This window comes from Gouania willdenowi, chromosome 11 (assembly GCF_900634775.1).
Source record: "Gouania willdenowi chromosome 11, fGouWil2.1, whole genome shotgun sequence".
Lineage (NCBI taxonomy): Eukaryota > Metazoa > Chordata > Actinopteri > Blenniiformes > Gobiesocidae > Gouania > Gouania willdenowi.
In genome coordinates this window covers 26,082,340-26,108,785 of record NC_041054.1, presented here as the reverse complement: position 1 = coordinate 26,108,785, position 26,446 = coordinate 26,082,340, and the positions used below count along the sequence as shown (strand labels likewise).

Sequence of the window (26,446 nt, the reverse complement as noted above, 5' to 3'; positions counted from 1 at the left end):
GTAAACGCTGTGTTTTTATTGACATTTAAACTTTTATTAAACCTCTATTCTGACGTCAAAAACCCACTACAAAACAGGGAACTGTAACAATTAAAATAAAGTGATCTAGGACACTTAAAACTCAATTCTTGATGGCACCTCTGGCAACGAACATATTAAAATGAATAATTAAGATTTTGGAATATTAATCACCCTTTGTTCCCCTACACTTACATGTTCCACGCACAGTTCATCTCATTCATGGTTGTTTGTTACCCTGTACGTCTTCCCTTTGTGTTTTATGAGCTCTATATGATTTTATGATCTTTTTATTAGAATACTTACCCTGCCCTGGGGGTGGATATTGGCGGGGGGCCTTTGGGTTAGGGGTTGGGGTCGGGGTGCGCTGGGTCCTTGGGGCTTTCTTGGAAGACTTCACAACTCACTCCCACTTTAAAATGATCAACTATTCCCCACCCTTTCCATTTCCTACCTCGAGTCTCTCCTCCCTGTTACCTCCCCCCACCCCCCACCTAGGTGTAGCACTGCTCTCTCTTTTTACATCCCCCTTTAATAAAGTATTTCTTACCCTTCCTTAGGGAGGGCTGGTGATGGTCACAATTATGCAATAAAATAAATTAGTTTATTTAATTGCAATAACAAAACATGCATTGCTGCCTTAACAAGATTGCACTTCTTGTAGTGTTGACCTTTGACAGTGCAGACAAGGTGAAATTTTTTTTTTTTTTTTTTTTTAACTGAATCACACTAGAGTCTGGCCGATGATGCTAAACTAATAATAAAAATAAATACATGAATAATAAAGGACAGGGTTTATTGGTCACTGTGGTGTCTGTGTAGTTGTTGTCTTTGTTCCTGTTATTGTTCCTGTGATGGCCATTGTGTGTGTTTGTTTTTGTGCCATATGTGAAAATATTTGATTAGGAGAAATGATGTCAGCATAAGAAATATTAATAAATTATTTAGAAAAAGATTGAACAAGAAAATAGCATTTACTCTTCAATCTATAAATCTTATAACTAATGTGGAAAAGCTACCAATAGTTAGAGTTTACTTCAGACATGAAAAATAAATAAAGATAAAAATGAAGAAAATGATTGGATTTTTGTTCATGTCTGAAAGAGTTTTAGAGAGGAGCCAATTATATTAGTTAACAGTCAATTTTGTTTCCAAAACAGTTCAATTTTAAGCAAATAAATAATTTTATGTTGTTTAATTTGTTGTGACATTAAAAGACATAGGCATTTCAATTTATTAAATGAGATATTACTGAAATTAAAATACTACATGGGATAGATGAGATGACCATGTGAACACAGCTAGGGATGACATGTCCTCTGTTTACCAAAGTTTGATTGAACACATTGGTAACATTGGTAACTTATGAGAAGTAAAACATCAATAATAATAATGCATTAGATTTTATAGAGCGCTTTATCATAAACTCAAAGCGCTTTACAGAATTAAGGTATTATTCTTTCACTCCACATTTTGTGGTAGTAAGATACTATTGTAGCCACAGTTGCCCTGGGGCAGACTGACCGAGGTGGCCCCTTCGACCACCACCAACACTCAATCACACACTACATTCATACTAGGCAATATGGTTGAAGTGTATTGCCCAAGGACACAATAATGGCCATGTTTATATGGGAGCCTTTAATTCATCTTTAAAGCAGAATAAAAGTGAATCAAGCTGACCTTGTAAACACATGATTCCTAATGCTAATTCTGAATTAGGTGGCTGGTTTATTCCGTTTTTAATTCTGAATTAGATCATTCCTCTTTCTTGTAAACACTTCACTTGCCTATTTCCACTTTAAGTTCATTCTTGTCGTTCAGCGCTTGCAGATGACGCGTGGGTGACGACATAATCCAAGATGGCGGCGGCTTGGCGACATGGATATAATGAAAAGAATGGATAGACGGAGGCATGAACATGCAGACTTTCACACAAACACACGAACCTTGGTAAACACGATAAATGGAACAGGCTTCACCGGACGGCTGGCAGTAGGTCCCAGAGGCAGAGTAAATGCGTTCCCGTACTGCATTCACAGGCTGTAATATCAACAAGTTTATCATTTTACCTGTTGTTAGAGCTAATATATTTACCAGGGAGCAAATATTTATTCCTGGTAATTGTTTTCCAGAGGTTTACTGGGCTTTTTACCAGTTATTAGTTCCTATCTCCCTTCCGCTCTGTGAAGCCATGTGTTATTGTCGAGCTGCAGCTTCAGAACAACAATCAAAATAAAGGTGCAAACAGTTCTCATGTGTGGTGTTCTATGTTATAGCCGACAATAAAAGGTTTGTTGTGTGTTTTTAGACGTGATATGTCATGTTCTCCCCCTGCCCAATCAGAGCCTTCCCAACCCCCAGACCTAAAGCGGAATTATCTAAAGCTGAATAAACCTGTTTTCCATGTAAACCTTGTTCAGGAATGACCATTTCCATGAAAAGACGAAGCAGACCACTTTAATTCTGAATGATTTAATTCGGAATAAATAATTCCGAACTAAAAAACATCATGTAACCGTGGCCAATGACAGATAATACTGGAGTGACTGCCATCCCACCCCCGCAGCAAAGACTAATTCAAAAGGTGACAAAAGACTCCACAACATCATCTAAAGAACTGAAGGCATTACTTGCCTCAGTTAAGATCAGTGTTCAAGACACCACCATAAGAAAGAGACTGGGCAAAAATGGCCTGAGTTCCAAGACGAAAAACCACTGCTAAGCAAAAAGAACATTAAGGTTCGTCTCATTTTTGCCAGAAAACGTCTTGATGATCCCCAAGACATTTGGCAAAATATTCAGTGGACTGACTAGACAAAAGTTAAACTTTTTGGAAGGTCTGTGTCCATTACATCTGGCATAAAAGTAACACCACTGTGATAAATGGAAGTATGAATTATGCTGTCTACCAAAAAAATCCTGAAGGAGAATGTACGGCCATCTGTTCGTGATCTTAAGCTGAAATGAAGTTGGGTATTCTTCCACAGCGTTGTAAAACACTCATTGCAAGTTATCGCAAACGCTTGATTGCAGTAGTTGCTGCTAAGGGTGGCCCAACCAGTTATTAAGTTTAGTGGGCAAACACTTTTTCACACAGGGGCTTTGGATTTTTTTCTTCCTCATTAATAAAACCCTTCGTTTAAAAACTGCATTCTGTGTTTACTTGTGTTATCTGTGACTATTGTTTAAATTTGTTTGATGATCTGAAACATTTAAGTGTGAAAAACATGCAAATTCTTGTGTAAGGATGGAACTGCGTTTGAATCGAGCTGTGTAATAATATTATTACCTCTGCCAAGTGCAAAGCGCAAAAGCAGCACAAAGCGGTAAGGTTATGTTTTACACTCCGTTTATCTGTCAATCTGTCAGTGTGTTAGCAAGATAACTTCAAACGTTATGAATGAATTTGGATGAAACGTTCAGGAAAATTGATAAATGGGACAAGGAACAGGTGATAAAATTTTGCTGATGTTCTGACTACCAAAAGAAAATATATAGATTTTTCATTTTCCCATCCACACTGTGGAATGTCTTCTTGCATCCATTCATCTCTTTTCTTAGTTGTTTCCGGGTTTGTTCCTGCTGTCGGCACTAATCTAATGCTAGTGACAAAGGATCTTTGGGTGTCTCATGATTCGATTCGGATTCCTAGGACCACAATTCGATTCAAAATCGATTCTCGATTCAACAATTCTAGATTCAGAAATTGATACAATGCATAGTGTGCAAATTATAGCATGAAAACAATACACTTTGTATAAGATAATTTTGAACACAGTAGTCCCTCGTTAATCGCAGGTGTTGCGTTCTAAAAATAACCCGCAATAGGCGAAATCCGCTTTATTTATTACTATTATACATGTTTTAAGGCTGTAAAACTCACCACACACTTTATACACTTTTCTCAGACAGGAATTAACATTTCTCTCTTGTTTAAACACTCTCAAAGCTCAAACCTTCGTAGATTTTAAAACATAAACCTGTTTTCAAACATACAGCACTTCAGAATCACACTGCTAGTGATCAGACATTGATGCCGAACGCAATCAGAGTCTTTGTTGACGATGACGTCACATCAACACGGACACCGGTCTGTTCACCCATTCAACCATGGAGTAGAAACTGTGTGTGACCACCTGGAGCTGTATGACATGGCCTTTATAACCGGGACTGGACTAGGAACGATTTGGCGTAAAGGAAAATCAGCGAGGAGGTGGTATTAGCAGGTAAAAGTTCTCTCGGTAGCACTGAGCTTGGATAGCATTAGCCACTAATCACACCGGCTTTTTTCACTGGTGGTTTTTGTTTATGAGAGGAGAAAAATGAGCGCATCTCCTAGCTTAAGCAGATGTGTCGCTGATGGGTGAATGCAGCATTAGCCAATCAGGACGCAGAACACAATGCGCGTTCAAACGCTGTAAAAAAAATAAATGCCTCCAAAATTGCACTGTAAAAAAATTTGCGAAACACCGAGGCCACGAAAGGTGAACCGCATTATAGCAAGGGACTACTGTAAACTGATTCCAATCATGTAATTACACAAAGGCAAACTTAAGACAAAAAGTTACATTTATTCATGCTACAAAAATAAAAACTTACTATACAAGAAATAACTTGCATAAATAAAATTGCCGAAATAAAAACTCTCTCTTTCATCCAGAAGTAAGTCTCAGCTCTCAATGACTACAAGAAGTGGATAACTGCTTTCTCTTGTACTTTGTCCCACCCCTAATAGTGACAGCTTTCAGTTTAGAGAGGGAGAGGAATATTTTTATTTATTTATCTTTTAATTATTACTACATTATAGGGATGTAACGATTCACTCAACTCCCGATACGATTCGATTCACGATACTGGGTTCACGATACGATTCTCTCACAATTTATTTTACAAAATGGGACTGTAGACAAATTTTTTTTTTTTTAGAAAATACTGTATTATTTTCCTTTTACATTTCATTGTCAAAAGAATCCCTTGATAAACTATTCAAAACAATCCAATTTAACTAAAAATAAATCTTGAATGAAAAAAATAAAGGAATAATACAAATGAAGAAGAAGCCTATTAATTTAAATTCCGGTTCTATAATAAACAATGCAAAACTGCATAATAGTTCTTTTTCTTTTTAAAAGTGCAAGTGAAAATGTATTTTGTGCCTTAACAATTGGACTTTAAAAAAAAAAAAGTCATTGCCCTGTATTTACGTCAGATATTTGTTTGGACCAGCAGAGGGCGCTGGTAACCCAGTGGTCGGTTACCATGCAGATATTCTGTGCAGTGAAGAAGAGATGCTATGTGCTACCAGATAGAGCTAATAGAAAAATGTGACTTTTACAGATATTCACGTAATATTACAGATATTCTTTCGGCGCTAAAGGGGTAAGGAATCATTTATGAACATATTTAAGAGTAGAAGGCGGCCAGAAAGAAAGTAGTAGATTCCGCCCGCCACCTCAGCATTTGGACAAGAGAAGGATAAATATATAGCCCTCTGCTGTTTAAAAAAATTTACTGCGATTCAATTTTCAGAAAATCGATATCAACCCTGACACCTATGAATCGATTTTTAACTGCCTTGCGATTAATCGGTACATCCCTTGTTCGGGTCGTTTTCTGTCGTGCTCGGCCAGGGTCTTTTTTTGGCCAGATTAAAGCTCTTCTAGCCGATTTAGGATATATTCTTTCATCCCTACTACTAATCAGTATCTGTGGCATTGAGGCCTTTAAAAGACAAACATGGAAGAAGCTGGGTTTAGATCCTAAACTGAGTGCTTTAAGGCTGTGGTCCTGACATTGTATATTCTAGCTTCATGTTTACCAGTGATGACGACTGCTGGCTGGTAGGGAGCATTGGTTGGGATAAAGGCTGGCTGGAAGCGACAGCACCGCTCTGTGAGTCTGGAGAGGAGGCTACAACAGGCTGGACAGCAGGGTGGGAGGGACGACCTCCGTGCAGCCTCTGCTCCCTTTCTGCTGCAATCGATTCCCTGATGAGCTTCAGCCTTTCCACCGACGCCGACTTGGGAAAGACCAAGTGAGTCTCAGCCTGAGAGGGGGGAAACACGTAGCAGATAATTGGTGCAAAAACATCACAAAACAAGCTTCCAAAAAAGCCATTGCTAGCTTTGTTTAATTACCTCCTCAAATCCCATCTCAAAGAGGCATTCCACAGCACCTTTGATTGGCAGCAGCTTGGTGGAGAAGGTGGGGTTACCAATGCGGATGGATTTGTACTTGTCCTCATTAGGGTACCTGTTATTATCAAATGGGGATGTTTAAGCCTTTAACAGTAACTATTCACTGTAAATAAAACACACAGCTAGTTTTTAACCATTTAATCATAATTGGGTCATTCCACGTCATATCAACAAATTTTCAGGACATCCCAGGCACTGAGACACAGAGGCAAGTTACAAAAAACAAAGGAAGAAGTTACAAAGTAAAATAGTTTTAAACCCCAAGAAAGAATAATCTTTATACTATAAATTAAAACATTCAATGAAAAAAGTTAAAAAAAAGTATTTTTTTGGATTTCAAAAGACTGTCATCCAAGAACCAATGCATCATTAGTGATGTTAACGGTCTATATACATAGCTCAAAGCTGATAAAATTACAAGGAGCTGAGGCATATGCAAAGTGGTTTACTGAAGGCCCAAACATGTTCCAGCCCCAAACCCCAACAAACTTTTTTCCACTTTGAAGGGCTGGCATATCCATTAGATAGGGTGTACAGCAGATCTTTTTGTGAATTCTGAGAGATTAAGTGGAGCTGTATTACTATACTAAATTTCAGTTTGTGTTGTATGTGGTGTAGTTCCTGAGATATTGGAAGCTAAAAATGCAAGAAAAATAAGGGAAAGCAATAATCAACACATACACCCCTCACTAAATTGGCCATATCTCAAAAAGTGTTCGACCAATCAAACACATTTTTTTACAGTGTGCCAATAGAATAATTAAGGAACAACTTGTAAAAATTTCAGAATTGTTTTAGACCGAAGTGCGTGGGCCATTTGTGAAATTACAATGGAATGACCCAATTACCTCTGGCAGGGAGGTCATATTTCCAGCAGCTTTTCTTTATCCATTTGTCTGTTAGTTACCAGGATTACATTAAAAGTACTGAACAGATGTGGACAAAAATGTAACCAAAAATTAACAGTACACCATGAAAAATCCCTTTAAATTTTAGAGGGGATCTGCATCAACATACTGATTATGGCTCAGTTTGAAATAATTGAAAAATCCCTCTCTCTCATCATTGTCAAATATTCATACGTCGGTTTGTAATTGACCAATCTTTATGAAATCTGAGTCAGTTACGTCGAGTTTCATCTGGTTTGAATCCGGATTTTCTAAAATGTATGGTAATGAGATGTAAATTTCTTTTACATGCCTTTAAACAGTGAATGATCATGGAACCATGATCTACATCACTGATCCAGATAACGTACAATATCTGGCAACAAGGATAATTGGCGCTTGGTGGAGGTTTGTGCTCTTTGAGTGCTGTTCTTTTTTGTGCATATCAATATTTGTATTGCTTGGCAACTTCCTTAAAACAGTGTGTTAAGTCTGCTATGTTGTACTAGGTTGCATGTTTCATGAATCCTACTAGTAAATGCACGTAGAGGCCCTGAATTCTTTACTTCACTATTTCCTTATTCCTTTTGTTGGGGACTTCCCATGCATTGTGCAATAAATAAATATTTACAGTATATCCGGTTTCTAGTGTCCTGAGCCCAGAGAGAGCCTGTGTCTGCAGCATGACAGGAACTGCCTGAAATGATGAGGACAAAGCGGGGGAAGAAATGCACTTTGTATCAAAATGCCATGATTTATTAACTAATTTGACCACTCTTTCTTTTTTGCACAATGCGATACATGGACTCATACATTTCTAATATCAATACTTACATACTTTTTAAATTTTCTTCAATGTAAAATCTCTGATTTACTTTTGATTTAATTGATTTGTTCAGAATAAAACCCTACAAATATAATTGCATTACTGTGTTTTCCTTTATTTCAAACTGCATACTGTTAAGACCTGCCTTAAACCAAGTGGCTATCTGTACATAGCTATTCAGCCGTAGCCATGAAGAGAGAGAGTAAACAACTACGTTCACTCCAATGATTCGATTTTTTTTTTTTTTTTTTTTTTTACAGCAATGGCCGTTCATGGAGCCTCACAATAATTTCTATTGTAGTCCAATGGAGCTAGAGCAGAGTAAGACGGTAAGACGTTTAAATAATCACATTGGATATTATTATTTTTATCAGCGCATCTAAACCCATTAACGTGTGTACTATTAACTATAATAACTAATGAACTCATTGCCTTTGACAAGCTTATTCATCATTTCAACTCCAAACATTCACTGCCACTGACGAGTTTATTCGTCAATTATATTTTATAACTGGGGTTGCTAGGAGAGTGTGAAGGAGTACCGGACGAAGTTGCGTGTGTGCAGTCTGACGAAGGGAGAGACTTGGATAAAGGCCAAAAAACAGTAAGAAAACCATTAAGCTCTGACCTAGATAGCAAAATAATACTTCTGCCATCAAAAGCCCAGTCTCAGTGTTGTTTTTGTAGTTTATAGAAGGAATCCAATGTTGAGGTGTCCCTAAAGCAAAAATTTAAAAAATAGCTTCAAGTATTGGGATATCAAATTAATCTGTCAAAATGCATACTGTTTCCGATCAGCTCAAAAGCAAAAGTTAAAGTACACATGCTCATCCCTTTTCCCTTCACTGTTTCAGACTGTTTCAAACATCTCGGAATAAATATCATGCCGGAAATCTCTGGCCTCTTCAGCAAAAACTTTGTGAACCTATACAAACAAACGGATCAACAGATCGAGAAGTGGTTTAATCTCCCGATCTCTCTCTCTGGCTGAAATAATATCATCAAAATGAATGTCCTGCCAAAATATTTATTTTTATTTCAGTGTGTTCCAATTTTGATTAATAAGAAATTTTTTATAACCAAAATAAACTCTTTAATTACATCCTTTATTTGGAATAAAAATATACCAAGAATTTAAAAATCCTTTTCACAAAGACCCAAACCCATAGGAAGAATGGGATTGCCCAACTTCTGGCTTTATTATTGGTCCTGCAATATTCGATGTATGTCATTTTGGAATGGATCTCTCAAACCTGATTGGGAACAGATATAAAATCAAGCTTTCTCCTCTAATACATTGAGATCATTGATATACTCTACCTCTGATCTTTCTAAATTTAAGAGTCAGAATCCTGTTGTCTCTCATTCACTAAAAATCTGGTCTCAGTTCAGACGACACTTTCAGTGGAATCAATGTTCAGTCCTCACAACAATAACTCGTAATCAAGCACATGAGCTGTTTTCAGGTCAAACATTTCAACAATGGGACCTTAAAGAATTGCACGCAATTATAGACCTTTTCATTGATAAATTATTGTCAACATTTGAACAATTAAAACATAAATTTAATATTGATAACAAAGACTTTTTTAAATACTTACAAATATGAAATTTTCCCAAGACAACATTTCCCTCTTTTCCCAAACAACCTAAAGTTTGTCTTATGAACAACGTATTACTGAACAACCCACCTAAAAAAGGATCAATTTCTAAAATATATAATAACCTTTCACAGATATAGGGCTGCCAACTTTGGTCGTTTAGTCGACTAATTGGTGGATGCCGTCGTGGTCGACCAAGACTTTCATTGGTCGACCAGCAATGGTATCAGTTTCAATAGCGTAAAAAAAATAAAATAAAATTCAATGCACTTTAATAGGTGATAAGGATTAAATATCAATATAATTTATTTAATGCCTAACCATGATTCTATGTCCAACAACAGCTCTGTGTAAGTGTGTGCTGCGCTGCAAAAAAAAAAAAAGTGTTGCGCTTCAGGTGAAAGCGCAGTGCACTGTCCTCAGAGCAGATCAGAGAGGGAACAAACACAAGCATCCTCTGTTAAATCAATAATTTTTCTGCAGAAGAACATGGATTAACTTTATATTTGATACGTGAATTATGTAAATAGATCCACTGCTGTCTCTGGTATTAATAAAAGCAATATATATATATATATACACAACATAGTGTAAACTGGTTCTTTACAAACAACAAATAAATGTGAATACATCAACACTAGACACATTTAAAAATACTACAATAACTGCTGACTCAAAGAGTTCATGAGCTGATATTTTGTGGAATATATCTGTGCATGTGGGTCACTCTATTGGTGTTATTGTATGTAAATTAGGGATGGGCAATATTGACAAAAAAATGTATCCCAATAATTTCTAGTATTTATCACGTGACCTAAACTGGCCTTGTTATATGAATATTTGAGCAGATTAGAGCCAAAGGCCAAGCACCGATATAGAGGGAAGTTACATCTGTTTAGTTTGGAATCGTGTCCATATCAAGCACCTCAAGGTGCATGGAAAAACAACCCGACAACATGGTCAGATTTCCAATGGCCTGCTATTTACGAATAGCTCATTAACAGCCCTGGCATCCACACAATGGAGAAGATGAGGACTTACAAAAGCTTGGATGGATATAATTTCTTTAAGGTAAGCTTATGTATGTGTTTTTGTGTCTATATAGGCCTGTGTCATCATGATAATTGGCTAGTTACGTGATGTGGCTATGGTAGGCTGGCGCCGATAATAAAATAATAAAGCCTAAATTAAAACATAAATGGGTATATGAATAGGGCGCTATAAAATCCATTTTATTTTTTTCCAAATTCCGTTTTATTTTTTTCCAAATTCCGTTTTTTCCACTTTAATTTTTTAAATTCTGTTTTTTTGAGAAATATTTTTTTTTTTTTCTTAAAGAAAATATTAGTTTTTAACTCCTGTGAGGAAACAAAATAAACTAGAACTGCAAGCAGTTATGAAAGGAGGCCAAGCCTTCCTGTGCAACTCGGCACCCACGTTTCACGGAGCACATGGAAGTTCCTCACAAAGGATGACGGCTTGTGGCGAGCGTCAGGACACAGGCCAACGTGCCATTTGCTGTGAATGTATTTGCACCCATTAAAGCGCCACCTAGTGGCGAACATTTTGGTATGGGTGATCTGTGTACTCTTATATATGTACCCTGTAAATTTCACAGCCCTTAACATAATACTTCAGCTGATATAAAGGTTTGCTTATTTATGTTATGTTGTAATAAGCCACACCCACTTTGACCAATCGCAAATAACTTCGAGATACGGCCCCAGGAGCGACCCAAGGTTCTACCCACCAAATTTGGTAAAAATCGGTTTTGCCATTTATGAGATATACATTGTGCAGCGCCCCCTAGTGGCGTAAATTATTCAAATTTTGTTTATACCCTTACAGTCACATGCCAACCAAGGATCTCAGATTTGGTGTTAGCATTTATTTTGACCGATATATGCAACAGTTATGCATTTTTATAGCTAGCTAGAAAAATTTACTCGTTAATAATTTGCGCATAATTTACCTAAACAAAAATATTTTGATAACTTTAGTTCAAGTCCAACTGAAGACTCTACGTGCCAAGTTTCACGCTGATTGGACAAAACCCCAAAGAGGAGTTCGAAAAAGTAGGTTTTCCAAGTTTTTGCGATTTTGCTCTGACAAAAGTTTAGGCGGAAATGGGCAGGGCCTAACCAGTGCTATTCAAGGAATCTGATACGAAGTTTTAAATGTGCGACATACGGTGTGGGAGTTATAGGCCAAAACGCGTTGACCTTTGTAATGCTGCTTTAGGCTAGTTAAGGGACTGACTGTGATAGGCTAAACAATAAGTATTATCACCAAACAGAAAGATTCATCTCAGCTAGAGTTTGTGTGTAAATAAACCAGGCAAAATCAGAAGTGTTTGCAAACAAGTATATATTAGAAATTCTAAAGTTATACACAAATATATATATATGTAGATATTCAATAATAAATATATATATTAGACATTTGCACAATGAGAACAAAAGAGAAGGAAAAAAAACAAAACAACTCAGTTCATGTGATGAGTTGTGGCTCTTCAATTTATAAGAGTCCAAAGTTTAGTTCATGATTTCGTTTCCGTTGGGGTTTTTTTCTTAAAATAGGAGTCCCAAGATCCAGCAGAAAAAAACAAAAGGGTTGATTCCTACCACAGCGTGGTTGAAAAGGGGTAGCTCACCATCTGCTGAGTCGGGTCATGTAGGGGTTTTTTATAGACAAAAAAAACCTGACCTAAAGAAGGTCAAGACAAACAATTAGGAATCTTGTAATTCATTAGTGCATGATAAATACATGTTTCAACAATCAATTCAATTTAAGCGCACTTACAATAAACAAAAATAGATTCATAAATACATTGCAATGTTCATATTGGTCACCATCCATAATTCAAGTTGTACAATATAATTCATTTTCACAACTGGGCCCATTCAAAACCAAAGTTGGTTTAAAAAACATACAAATTTGATTACAACCAGGGCAAAATTAGTGTAATGAATACATAACAGCATTTTATCATACATTCAATTGCTCCCTGGATTCCAAACTATACTTCGGCTTAAGTACCTTGATGTAACTTCGATCAGAAGAATTGTGAAGAGTTCCGGATTGTGACCGGGTTTCCAAATAGCGCTTAGCACCTCTGCTACAAACAAACAAGAAAATCAGCGATCTCTTCCTCCAATGATCATACTCTAAAAACTGAACGGACCGATACACTCACCGTTGAATCCGACTCAAAGATTGCTTATTCAGCATCCATCCGTTGTTTCATTTTGGTACTTTTGTGCCAGTTTACCAGAGGAGTTTAGCGTGCTTGCTCCCGGGTAGCCGATCGCCCGGAAGTTACAACAGCTATGACCTCATTTTGTAGGCGGCAACCCCGTAGTGCGGCGGAATGTTTTCAGAATAAAAGTAGGTCAAGTAACATGGGTTACACCTTGGTTATAGCGCCACCTGCTGACATATGTGAGTTTTTGCGTCCAGGAGGGTCTGGACCCAACCTCCAAAGGGCATCGCCCTACCTTGCACAAGTTTAGCCTGCAGTACCACTTTTACCGGGGGAAACATCATAATAATAATAATAATAACCCTTATGATTGCAATAGGGTTCCTAGCACCGCTGGTCCTAGGAACCGCGTATGCTTACATACGCGGTTCCCTGGCCCCGCAGACTTGGCCCCCCTAATAATAATAAATAAAAAAACTCATAATTATACAAAAATGTATGTCAAAAGTAAAGTAAACAAAAATAAAAGATAGATATAAGTTGTAGTGTCATGGATTATTCTGATTGCTCCTTTTTAATTATTTATACGTCATATAAAGATGTATGAGCATTAATGTCACCTGAGGGCTATTCCATAAAGGAGGGTTAACAAACTCTGAGTCTATCCATAAACTCTGGGTCAATATACCCAGATGGGTGAAATAAACTGGCATTTGAGGAATAGGAGGCTGTTCTAAATTTATGTTCACTAGGGATGTAACGATTCACTCAACTCCCGATACGATACTGGGTTCACGATACGATTCTCTTTAGATTTATTTTACAAACTTTATTTTTTGGGGGGAAAAAACTGTACTATTTTCCTTTTATTTTCATTGTCAAAATAATCCCTTGATAAACTATTCAAAACAATTTAACTAAAATAAATCTTGAATGATATAAATAAATAAAGGAATAATACAAATGAAGAAGAAGCCTATTAATTTAAATTCTGGTTCTATAGTAAACAATGCAAAACTGCATAATAGTTATTTTTCTTTTTAAAAGTGCAACTGAAAATGTATTTTGTGCCTTAACAATTGGACTTTTTAAAAAAAAAAAAAAAAAAAAAAAAAACAGTCTATTATACAGTATTTACGTCAGATATTTGTTTTGACCAGCAGTGGTCAGTTGGCATGCAGCTATTCTGTGCAGTGAAGAAGAGATGCTATGCTAGCAGACAGAGCTAATAGAAAAACGTGACTTTTACAGATATTCACGTAGTATTACAGATATTCTTTCGGTGCTAAAGGGGTAAGGAATCATTTATGAACATATTTAAGAGTAGAAGGCGGCCAGAAAGAAAGAAGTAGCAGATTCCGCCCACACCTCAGCATATGGACAAAGAATAAATATATAGCGCCCTCTGCTGTTTAAAAAAAAAGTACTGCGATTCAATTTTCAGAAAATCGATATGAATCGTGATATCGTTACTTCCCGAATGTTCACACTGAACACACCTTCAGTGACTATAGTGCATAGGTGGGCAAACTACGGCCCGAAGCCAAAAACAATAATAATTAAAACACAAAATTAACCGTCTTCCTAAGTGATTCATCTCCTCAACACCTGTTGGAACCAAATGTTCTCCCATTCTCTGCTTACGCCCGCCCTTTTGCAGCCTCCCAGCCACAATACACAATACAATATCATAATTATGACTGCATTCCTTTGACTTAGTCCTGTGATGCCTGGTAACCTACTCGGTATGGACAGAAAATGTAAGATGAGGAAGAAAGCAGAGTTAGATTGGTGGCCACCATAACGCACCCACAAAGAAGAAAAAGAAGCGGTAGAAGAACTTACTCATGTTTGAAGCGGAAATTTGGATGTCTGGCCAGACAAGCAGTTCTTCCACAACGGATAATCAAAGTAAGCTGTTTGTTGATATTTTATTGCGGGATTACGTGGTGTCGCGTGAATGCACCTGGTGGAAGTGCAAAACCGCGACACTGACACAGTGATACACATCTGCATCAATGCTTATTATTCCTGCAGGGTATCTGATTAGACAATGGGGAACAGAAGATGAGGTGCTGGAGGTTCCGTCATGGGAGGACAAGCCCCTACACGGGATGTACCACCGAAACATAACTGAAGTGGCGGATATCAAGAAATCCTACCAATGGCTAGACAGAGCCAGACTAAAGGACAGCACAGAGGCACTCATCATGGCTGCATAGGAGCAGGCCTTGAGCACCAGAGCAATAGAGGCCCAGATCTATCACACCAGACAAGACCCCAGGTGTAGACTGTGCAAAGAGGCCAATGAGACAATCCAGCACATAAATGCAGGGTGTAAGATGCTGGCAGGGAAAGCTTACATGGAGTGCCATAACCAAGTGACTGGTATAGTGTACAGAAACATCTGTGCAGAGTATGGGCTAAAGTGGGAAACACCTCCAAAGGTGGTAGAGAATGACCGAGCCAAGATCCTGGGGGACTTCCAGATACAGACGGACAGAATGGTAATGGCGAACCAACCAGACATTGTGGTGGTGGATAAAGAGCAGAGGAAAGCCGTTGTGGTCGACATAGCAATACCAAGCGACTTCAACATCAGGAAACAGGAACATGAGAAACTAGAGAAATACCAGGGGCTCAGAGAAGAGTTGGAGAAAACCTGGAGGGTGAAAGCATCAGTGGTGCCCGTGGTCATTGGGGCACTCGGGGCAGTGACCCCCAAACTGGAGGAGTGGCTCCAGCAGATCCCAGGAAATACATCAGACATCTCGGTCCAGAAAAGTGCAGTTCTAGGAACAGCAAAGATACTGCGCAGAACCCTCAAGCTCCCAGGCCTCTGGTAGAGGACCCGAGCTTGGAGGAAAAAAAGAGACCGCCCGCGGAGGGTGAGAGTTTTTTTTTTATTTTTTATATATAGTGTGTGTGTGTGTTATGTGAACTTTCAAGACCCACCTGTGCCCATTGCCCCCCAAATAATCCTGACAAATAACACGTTATAATGTGTTGAACCAACAGGGAAGATAAATTAAACTCATTATTTGAATTAAAAAAAAAAAAACAAATGTAAAAAGCACAGTAGAAAACCAAAAAAAAAGAAAGAAATTCAGTACAAGTATGAAATGAACTAACAGGGAACAAGTATCATCATGTTTCATAATGCAAGTATATTTCATAAATAAATCAAAACTTAAAAACTAAATGAAATTATTTACCTGCATAAATAAACAAATGTAAAAGAGCAGTCCAAATATTCAGGAAACAACAACACTTCGTTTACAATATGTGCCAAAAAGCTTAAGAAAACAAAAAAGTAAATGAATGTTTTAAATCAGCTAATTAAAGTTTGTTTCTGGTCCCGCTCCACTTCACATGCCAACGTAAATCATTATGTTTGCATTTTAGTTCCACGTTACATTTTGATCCCAGTCGCATATCTAATGCCGTCTTAATTGAATGCTCTTTTAATTTCTGATACATTTTAGGCTTCTAAATTTGCCTAGTAATGATCTTTATTGTCGATGAAGAAAGGGTTTTGAAGAAGATTGGCATGAAATTGAAAATTTCAACCTGTCATGTCTCCATTCTCTACCACACACTTTGAGAAGCACTGCTCTACTAACAGGCCTGTCTCTCCTTAAATGTACAAATGTTTCTTTAGAATTGAGGCTAAATTTGGGTGAAAGTTGCAAATCTGTAACGCATATGGTTGATTTGTTATGAAGTTTTATAAATTTGAACTTTAGACAAGAAGAAGAAGGATGTACAGTATGTACTGTATGTATCGGGTGCTGGCCCGGCCCTTCTGTCAATTTTTAAAAGTCCATGTGGCCCCTGAGCCAAAAAGTTTACCCACCCCTGCTATAGTGGCTTAAATCACCCATGATTAGTCGCGCTTTTTGGTCCCTTCATCACTTTATCGCTTCAGTGATGTGACGAGCGGTGAATAATATGAATAAAATGTGTCTGAGGAGACGTGGCAGGTGCATAGGATGGCTGCATAGAGAGTCCTCCCGTTACACTGGCTATAAAGACAGTGACTGCCGCTTGAAATCACAGAATTTATGCAATTTTAATGCAATATTGTCGCCAGAGTCATCTCAACATCCAAAAAATGTCATAAAAGCGGTGTCATAATTCACTGCGCCATCATAACTTCAAAGGTACATGAGCTATAGATCCACAGGTTTGTATTCAGGGAACTTTACTACAGCCGTCAGTAGAGATTTTAATGCAGTTCAAGCTCTCAGTGACTTTCCCTAAATGCTCTGCATCCACAAAGTTATAGAGAAAACTACCGTTTGCACAGGAAAAAAAAAAAAAAAACGTAAAGCAACACAACATTAGTAATGATGTCAGCATGTCTGTGGTGTGTGATGCTACTAAAGTGTTTCAGAGAAAAGTGTCAAGGTTCAGGTTCATTTAAGTGTTTAGGTGGGCGGATCCAGGAAGAAACCCAGGGTTTCTTCGATAAAACCTGCCAGCAAGCAGGTTTAGTTCACGGACAATGATGCCATGGTAACATACTCAGTAGGGATGTAACGATTAATCGTAAGGCAGTTAAAAATTGATTCATAGGTATCACGGTTGATATCGATTTTCTGAAAATTGAATCGCAGTACTTTTTTTAACCAGCAGAGGGCGCTATCCACAAGTGTAGGCCGCGGGCGGAGTCTGCTAATACTTTCTTTCTGGCCGCCTTCTACTCTTAAATATGTTAATAAATGATTCCTTACCCATTAAGCACCGAAAGAATATCTGTAATATTACTTGAATATCTGTAAAAGTCACGTTTTTCTATTAGCTCTTTCTGCTAGCATAGCTTCTCTTCTTCACTGCAAGATATCTGCATGCCAACCGACCACTGTGTTACCAGCGCCCTCTGCTGGTCCAAACAAATATGACGTAAATCAGTGCAATCAGTTTTTTTTTTTTAAGTCCAATTGTTAAGGCACAAAATACATTTTCAGTTGCACTTTTAAAAGAAAAATAACTAATATGCAGTTTTGCATTGTTTATTATAGAACCAGAATTTAAATGAATAGGCTTCATTTTCATTTGTATTATTCCTTTATTTATTTCATTCAAGATTTATTGTTTTGAATAGTTTATCATCATCTTTTGACAATGAAAAATAAAAGGAAAATAGTACAGTATTTTCTAGTTTTTTTCCCAAAAAAAAAAGTTTGTCTTCAGTCCCATTTTGTAAAATAAATCGTGAGAGAATCGTATCGTGAACCCAGTATCGTGAATCGAATCGTATCGGGAGTTGAGTGAATCGTTACATCCCTAATACTCAAAGAAAAATATACTTAGCGTTTAGGAATGGGATACTCTAATGAGTTTGAACATAACCTGCTTTATGGAATACCCCTCTGATTTCCTCTCAGGGATCAATGGTTTACTGAATCTGATCATGTTTATTAATTAAGTTCTGATCAACTTAGTTGAGATGTGAAGTTGTAGAACATATTGTGCTTATTGTGTTGTGTAATCAAGCCAGATAGCTTGCATCGTAGACCAGTATATGTGCAAAAACCGCTACCGCAAACCCAGGAACTGCCCCAGGCCCGCAGATGCAGCCAGGCCAGCAGAAAGAGTGGGGGCCAGGGAGCCCCAGGCCACCCTTCCATGGCCGAGCAGCCCCCCAGACGCCCCCAAGATCCCAGGCCGAGAGGCAGCCACCGCCCCCCACACACATCCGAGGAAGCCCCAAGCAGCCGAGCACCCAGCGCATCCCGACACCAACCCCAATGGCCCCCGCCAGCATCCCATGCCACCCGCGCGATAAACCTGGTCGCCAGCAGTTTTTAATGAAGAAACCCTGGATTTCTACCTGGCTCCTCCCACCTGAACACCGTTTCTGAACACTTTAATGAATCTTGACACTTTTCTCTGAAACACATTAGTAACATCACACACCACAGACGTGCTCACATCATTACTAACGTTGTGTTGCTTTACGTTTTTTTCTGTGCAAACAGTAGTTTTCTTATAACATTGTGGAGGCAGAGCATTAAGTGAAAGTCAGTGAGAGGTTGATCTGAATTAAAACATCTGACGTCTGTAGTAAAGTTCCCTGGATACAAACTGTTGGAGAATGTAAAGGAGGAGATGACAATTTAAATAAATCCACTTTTGAGGCTTGACTGTTTAATACTGTAATACAGTTTGATCTATGAATCAGCTGATTTTTGAAGTTCTGGTGGTTTAGTGAAATAAGACAATGCTCTTGGAACCGATGTGTTGTGAGTTCACGTCCCACTCTATTCTTTTCTTATGACATATTTTTGGACGTTGAGATGACTCTGGCGACAACATTACATTAAAAATCGGGTAATCTGTGATCCATTGATGATGGCTTTTTATCACCGTATGTGCACTTACAGTAAGTAACCCAAGGTTTAAATAATCAGGGTTGATTGACTCACTTTATACCATCTGTAATGGAATCAGATACCCACAGTTTCCAATCGCGGGGTATGTTGACCCAGAGTTTATGGATAGACTCAGAGTTTGTTTACCCTCCTTTATGGAATTTTCCACCGGGCAGGAGCTGGAGCTAACTTGGAGCTAGCGCGTGTTTTGGCTCTGAGCTATTCTGTTTCCACCAACATAGCTCCAGCTCTCGGAGCCAAAAACCAGAGCTAGGCTGGCCCCACATAGCTTCTGGGCTACAGCTCAGCTCTGACGTGGGCGGGTGGTAGGCGGGATTATCAACGGTCCTCCAAAAATGAAAAGCAGCCATTTTTTTAAGCTGGCGAGCGGCTGGTCACGTTAGCGCAAATCCGACAAAAAACATTTAAAATTGAGTCCAAAGTGAGTCAAAGAAAACAGAGCAGTGGTCAGAGGAGTAGAACATTGTTTCCTAGTACTGTGGGTGTCTGAAGAGGTTCAGGGGAAGTGGACGGAGCCCCACGGACCAAACAGAACTACAGCCATGGAGGAGCTTGTCCTGTGGAACTGTTAATAATGGTAAGTTTTATTTCACCCTGTTGTTAAACTACTACCAATATTAGCTTGCTACAATATTCTCTTATCAATATTATGAACGTTACGTCTAACATGGTGCAGGCTAACCAGTTAGCCGCGTGTTAGCTAGGAAACCATAACAATACTTTAATATTCCTGAAAGCAGCAGTAATATATCATTGACCTATATTCAGAACTTATCTTATTGTTACACAATGATCATGTAATAATATTACTGAACTATGTGGTAACAACGTTTCTGCTCATTTCAGAGTTGGATTTAAAGGTTCATCTGTAGCTCAGCTCGTCTTCATCTCAGAACAAATTCAGTTAGATTCATTCATTCATTCTATGCAAACATCAACATGATCAATATTATCCGTTGGTCCATCCTGAAATATCATTATACACCATTTACTTGAATTTATATTTGTTTATGAATAAATGAAACTATTATTAAGAACTAATATTTTCTATTCCTGGACAAAACAAGGCTCATTCTTAATCAAAAAGCATTGCACACTATTTATCATACACTTGTTTTATCATATCTGAGTTACTATCTAGAAGTTTGGAGAAATACATACATTAAGAACATCTAACCGTTATTCATAATGCAAAAAAAAAAGATCCATCAGACTGATAACACAGGATACAAAGAACACACACATGGATTATTGTTAAAAACACCAGATTTAAAACTCCAGATCTCATCAAACTCAAAACTGTCCAAATGATTTATAAAGCAAGTAAAGGTTTACTTCCAAAAGTGTTGCAGAAAAGGTTTTTTTTTTTAGAGAGAGAAGGGGAATATAATTTAAGAGAACTACATTTCAATATGAAAAATGCTAGAACAACAGTCAAAAGGATGAATATAACAATACCAGGGGTTAAATTATGGAACAGCGTAAGTGATGAAATAAAACATAAACCAGTTTAAAAAGCTTTTTAAATCATATATTGTTAGTAAATATAAGAAGAATAACAATTTTACCAAGAACATGTCATATATACATTCATGTGTATGTACGTATGTATATATGTTTGCTGTGAATGTATGAACTGTATATAACACTTATGTAAATTATATATTGTTAAAATAGTAATACAAGCTAAATATTTGTATTATGTGTGATATTATCTAGAGAGCCTTGTTTAGTTTTATTGTGATAGGGTAGGTTTGTATACGCTTTGCTTCAACCTACACTTTGGCTTAAGGATTACACAATTGTTTGTTTTTGTATTTTCTTATTGTGGAGACTGCTGAAATAAATAATAAATTCAAATATTTTTAATGCTTCTATGCAGGAAAAAAGGAGGATGTTAATGCAGATTTTCTTCCATGGAACAGTCAGGACACGGTTCATGGACCAGGACCAAGACTACGTCCATGGTCCATAACCTCCAGCTCATGATGAACTCCACAGCACTGGTTGGACTGGTGTTGTTCTGGAGCAGATAGGGCCAGAATCTGCCTCTTTCTAATACAAAACCCACAATATTTTTTTAAGTCAATGTTAATGTATATTGAGTTGGTTTATATATCCATTTTTACTTTATGTAAATAAAGTTACCTATTTTGTATTCTACAAGGACTTTGTTCATTGTTTGTTGCCTACTTGTAAGCACACATGTATTTTTTTTATTCAGATAATTTAATTACTCTTTACATCCACTTTTTGTAAGACAGAAACATAACCTGCTGTAGCACACACTATTAGGTTTGTATTTTTTTTTTATTTTGATACATTTTTAGAATTGAAAAGTTCATACAATATTCACCTAATGAGTAGGACATTTAAATAGATTGCAATTGAGATTTCCTCAAATCAAAATATATTGAAACAAATCAAACAGCAGCAATAGATATAAAACAAATGTGGATAAATAAGGTGTCATTGATCATTAATAACAAGTTAAACAGCATGATGAAGACACAAACATTTAAATACAGCATCCCTTCAGTCACACACACAGTAGGTCCTCTGTCCAAATATAGATGGATGGAATGACATCAGGACACGTTAGTTTGACACAAACTTGCGCTGATTCTGGTCTTATTGAGTCGCAGCAGTGCGATCACGGACGTGCACAGTCAGCATTAAGAGCACCTATAATGATAAACAAACAAATCAAAATCAACTTATTGTCTTTATCTGCTGTACTTATGCAAGTGTAGTTGAAGCTAAGCAGCTTAGCAATGGCTAACACTAACAGTCATTGTTAAGCAATAAAACGTCTTTGATAATTACCTGTGTTCACAAATGTCGCAGATTCCTGTGACTCCGATGAAGACGGATGGAGGTTTCAGCTGAATATTTACATAGGATAGGATAGTATTCATACGATGTCAACAGTCAAAATATGGGATTCATTATGGGACAAGCGGTCATGGGTAAACTGCTACGTAATCAGTGACGTACTGACGTATTGAGGTGACGCAAGGACGTGGCTCCAACTTACCGCTGCTGCGGAGGAAAACCAAACCGGTTCTTCAGCTAAACAGGACTAGCTCGAGCTCCAACTATACCTACGAACGAAAAGCCCATGCTCTTGGTGGAAAAGCCCAGGGTGGAAGCGAGTTTACTGCCTTGCTTCAATACCTCTGGCTGAGCTGCTTCCATCGATTTTTAAAAGTGCTCGGATCGGCCGAAAACGCTGGACACCTCCTCGAGTCCTAATATGTTTAATATTAATAATACGAACACTATTAAAACACTACCGATCTCTGGAATAAGATTTTTTTAAAAAAACGCGGTTAAACTGGAAACAACAACAGAGTGGACGAGCTTGTTGACGTTTATATCCCTGCATGCGCAGTTCCAGAGTGTGAAAAGGCTTATTGAAAGTTGGGTGTGTTTTCTTTCGGTCTTTTTCAATAGGTAAACAACTCGCGGGACTTTTGCATGACAAAATAAAAACTTCCCCAAGCAGAAATCACAGTTGTTAACTTTACTGCTGAACTTTTAACAGAAACATTCACATTATGATCTGGAGTTCGTCCTCCTTTCTCCACCTAAGTCTTAATAGTATTTATCAAGGATTAAAGTAAATAAACCCATTTGCGAAAGCTAGGGCTACCGCAGCTAAAATGTCATCTCTCGAGAACACCATTTCCAGATATGTTTGTCGCACCTACAGCTTCACAGACTTACCTTAAAATATTGTCCGCGTACGTAAGTAATAATTTGGCGACGTCCAAGAAGGCTTCATTTGTATTCTCACACAGCGTGGTGACGGCCGGCGACAAAGCCATTTCCAATGTCCTCGTGTAATCAAAACATTCGTCAAACAGACTTGTAGCAGCTACTGCTAACCGTGTAAGGAAGAAGCTGTACCTAATCCTTTCAGATCCATTCAGCACATGCGCGTAGACTACGTCACTTCCTTCACTCGCAATATCACGTTAGAGCTGCTGGGACGTGGTGATATTTAGACGTAAACCGACCATAGACTGTAAAGAAAATATATATATATATTTTATTATTATTTTTTAAACCGACCATACGAAGTTTGTTAAAAAAATTTAAAAACCAAAAACGGATTAAAAAAAAAACAGGTAGGTATTAAGCTATGATACCCAGACCATATTGGTTTGTTTTATGTTTTTTTTTTGTTTTGTTTTTTTTAATTATTATTAAAACGGTGAAACGGTTTTCTTGTTTTTTGTTTGAAAAGGAGGGGAAGAAAAAACGTTATTTTATTTTGGTTCACAGATTATTCAATGATACCCAGATCTAAATGCTGTATCTTAGCTATTTTTCAATGGATTCGCATCAAATTGACATGTATATTCTTGACCCCAAGATGAGCAAAAAATGATGACCCTGCCCAAAACCAAACAGGAAGTTGGCCAGCTTGGGTTAATGGCGTTTTGATATAACTGTCAAATGCAAAGTTCAACCTGGACTGCTTCATATTTGGTACACATGTTGACTGTCCATCCACAAACAAGACTCAATGTCTAAATTACCCATCATGCCTTGCGTTCTCAGAGGGTGCCGCTTTTAGTGATGTACAACCAGTGACCACCAGGGTTGGGTAGGCACGTTGCAAATCGAGACCACCAATGACAATTTCATATGTTTCTGCTGGCAAGTGTTAATTCAATTCAAATCAATTTTATTTGTATAAAGCAATTTCCAACAAAGTCATCTCAATGTGCTTATCAAAATATAAAATCCATAATAAGAAAGAAAAAATCCAACGAGATCCACATGAACAAGCACTTAGCCATCTAACAAAATCAACATCATAAACACCATTAAAGAAACATGAACAATTATTTAACATAGCCTCCATACTCTCCCAACAAGATCTCTCATGACATGGCAGCGCATCCGTTGTTTGTGTTAGAAACACAGAGAAAATGGTTACAACAACAACTCAGAACAGCCTCAGTGAGGTGCATCCACAAAGCCAATCCTTCCTTTTGTTCCATTCACTGTAGAAAGTATGAAACATTTTCTGACCTTACCTTTGCTGAAGCTCTGGTAGCTCATGTGTTGGTCTGCCGTCTTTTAAAAGCTGTCGGTTTTCCTCAAGAAAAGTTTCTCTGTCATATCTGGCGCTGTCATCCTGCCTGTAATGTTATCCCGCCCACGAGCTAGAGAACGTAGCAGCAGCAGCGGTCACGTGGCATCTATTCACTAATGTACTGTGAACTTACGTATAGCATTTAGCATAGCGGTTACTTCCAAAGGCAGTGTAGAGAGCTGCCTTTGGCCGTAAATGGTTGTCATCTTAGGGACCTGACTGCGCATGCGCAAACACGTAAAAATACCAATGAGAACTGAGGCAGAGGAGCAACGTGCCTTTGGGAGGGGGCGTGGCCTCCCTCTGCCTTACAGCGGAGTGAAAAAAAAAAAAGACTGTGCAGCTGTTCCAGGAAATAGCGCTGTTTAGTAATTTGGGCTATGAAATGCACAAAATGCGAACACTTTCAAACTTATAGGTACTGTAGGCTATTGGAAATGGAAAAATAAGTAATTCATATCTATATTATAATTAAAACAAATAATGAAAATATCAATTCACCCTTGGCTAGGCACTGCCTACCTTGCCTACCTTGACGCCACGTCACTGCGTCCGACGGTACAGCTCTAGCAGAAAAACGATATGTTGTGTTGACTTCAAAATAGTGTTGGGTGAACCTTATAAGATGGGAGCAGGTTGCTGATGAAGACAAAACATTCTGTGATCAGTGGGAGGGGCCTATAATGTCACTGGAAAATCCTTTGCCATCACATTCTAAATGCTGTAGATATTTCCCAATGGATTTGCATCGTTCAAACTTGTTTAACTGGTTTTATGCATTTCTTTTAGTGATGGGTAAATTCCCATACTATCTGGATGTGTAAAGGGCTATTAAAGTACCTGTTTAGTCAAAGGTATGAGCTCGGCTTGTAATAGATTCTTTTAATTCTTTTTGACTGATTGTTTTCTTTAGGACCGTACAATCTTTTTGCCCATCACTGTTTTTATCCCACCAACCTTTTAAAGTGGGGAGGAAAAACCTTCAAATTTCCAAAAGGAGTGTACAGTTGACCCTGGCTTTGATCTTTATGGCTGAGGAGGAGGAGGTTGAGGAGGCTGGAGGGCACAAAAGCAGGCGGGCACAATAGAGAGGAAAACGGAGACATCCAAAATGATCAGATAAGTGATTTTCCAATGATATTTATCATATAGTTTTAAGAATCCAAATGTATTCTTATATAAAAAAGGGAAGGGAGAGGGCCAACGTCCCTCTGATTTTTGATTTGTATTTTATCATAGGAAAATGATTTACCTCAAAACCCTCCAACCCTTTTCTTTCCCCACCAGCACTTAGCGTGCAAGGCCACAGAACACTTTCACTGGGTTTAGACATTTTTAAGAGTAAAATGAACTGTTCTCAACATAGGGTTGGTGGCCCAATCTGGGTCGCTTGAGATTTAAAGAGGGTCCTCCTGAAATTCTTAATAATTGATCAATATAAATGAGATAGTTTAAAGTTAAGTAACTTCTGAGCATTTTAGGAAGCTCTCCAAACCGTGCTATGGCTCATCACTCCTACGAATGAGATAAATGCAGAGAACAAAAGACAATATGATTGTTCGACTCAATTTAACTTTAATTCTGTCTAACCTTAAAAGGGCCAATAATCTTGATTAACTCTGGTTCAGACACAGAATAGGAGACACTTTTGCCACCAATTTAGCTTCAAAATGAAGTAAATTACGTCTCAAATAACAATTATGGGGGAAAATAACTGACAAATCCAGCTCTATGAAATAATTGGGTGATGTTATTAGGTGTGGGGTGTTAACAATATTCAGAATAAATAAAGGATAGAATAAGATTTCTCCTTCAGAAATGAGATAGCAAAGAAAAAAACAAAACAAAAATTTAAATAAATAAATAAATAACATTATTTATTAATTTGGTTAAACTTGTTTGGCTTTTTCACATCTCCATGTCTCCCAATTCTATGCATTCATCTTGAGAAGACATGTAGTCACGCTCCACACTTTTCCGTCTCACTTGCATGTCCTTCTCCATCAGACTTGCATGTCCTTGTAAACAGTGGTTCTCAAATTGTTGCTTCTCAACAGGTATCAGCGTACCACTAGTAGTAGGTGTACTACAGTTTGAGGAAAGGCTCCAGGAAAGGAGAATCAAATTAATACTTCCTGCTTTTCTTTCAGCCTCACCGTTTATCTGTTATCTGTAGCCCACGTGAATGGGCTACAGATAACTTT

The 26,446-nt window shown here is 37.9% G+C and overlaps 1 protein-coding gene across 5 annotated transcripts in view; it reads right to left on the bottom strand.

Moving 5' to 3' along the window:
* ngly1 (N-glycanase 1) overlaps positions 1 to 24,395 on the bottom strand; it is a 59,900-nt gene extending 35,505 nt beyond the window's left edge. For 2 of the 5 annotated variants that reach the window (XM_028461156.1, XM_028461157.1), the window contains exons 1-3: positions 22,862 to 23,085; positions 6,159 to 6,273; positions 5,840 to 6,067 (exon numbers count right to left, since the gene is read on the bottom strand). In XM_028461156.1, coding sequence (XP_028316957.1) covers positions 5,840 to 6,067; positions 6,159 to 6,273; positions 22,862 to 22,962 — 444 coding nt within the window. In that variant the 5' untranslated portion in view covers positions 22,963 to 23,085. Of the gene's footprint in view, positions 1 to 5,839; positions 6,068 to 6,158; positions 6,274 to 12,185; positions 12,239 to 12,571; positions 13,060 to 22,861; positions 23,086 to 24,183 lie in introns of those variants that run through there. The other 3 variants (XM_028461158.1, XM_028461160.1, XM_028461161.1) reach the window with 3 other exon arrangements.
* Positions 24,396 to 26,446: the final 2,051 nt, after the last annotated feature.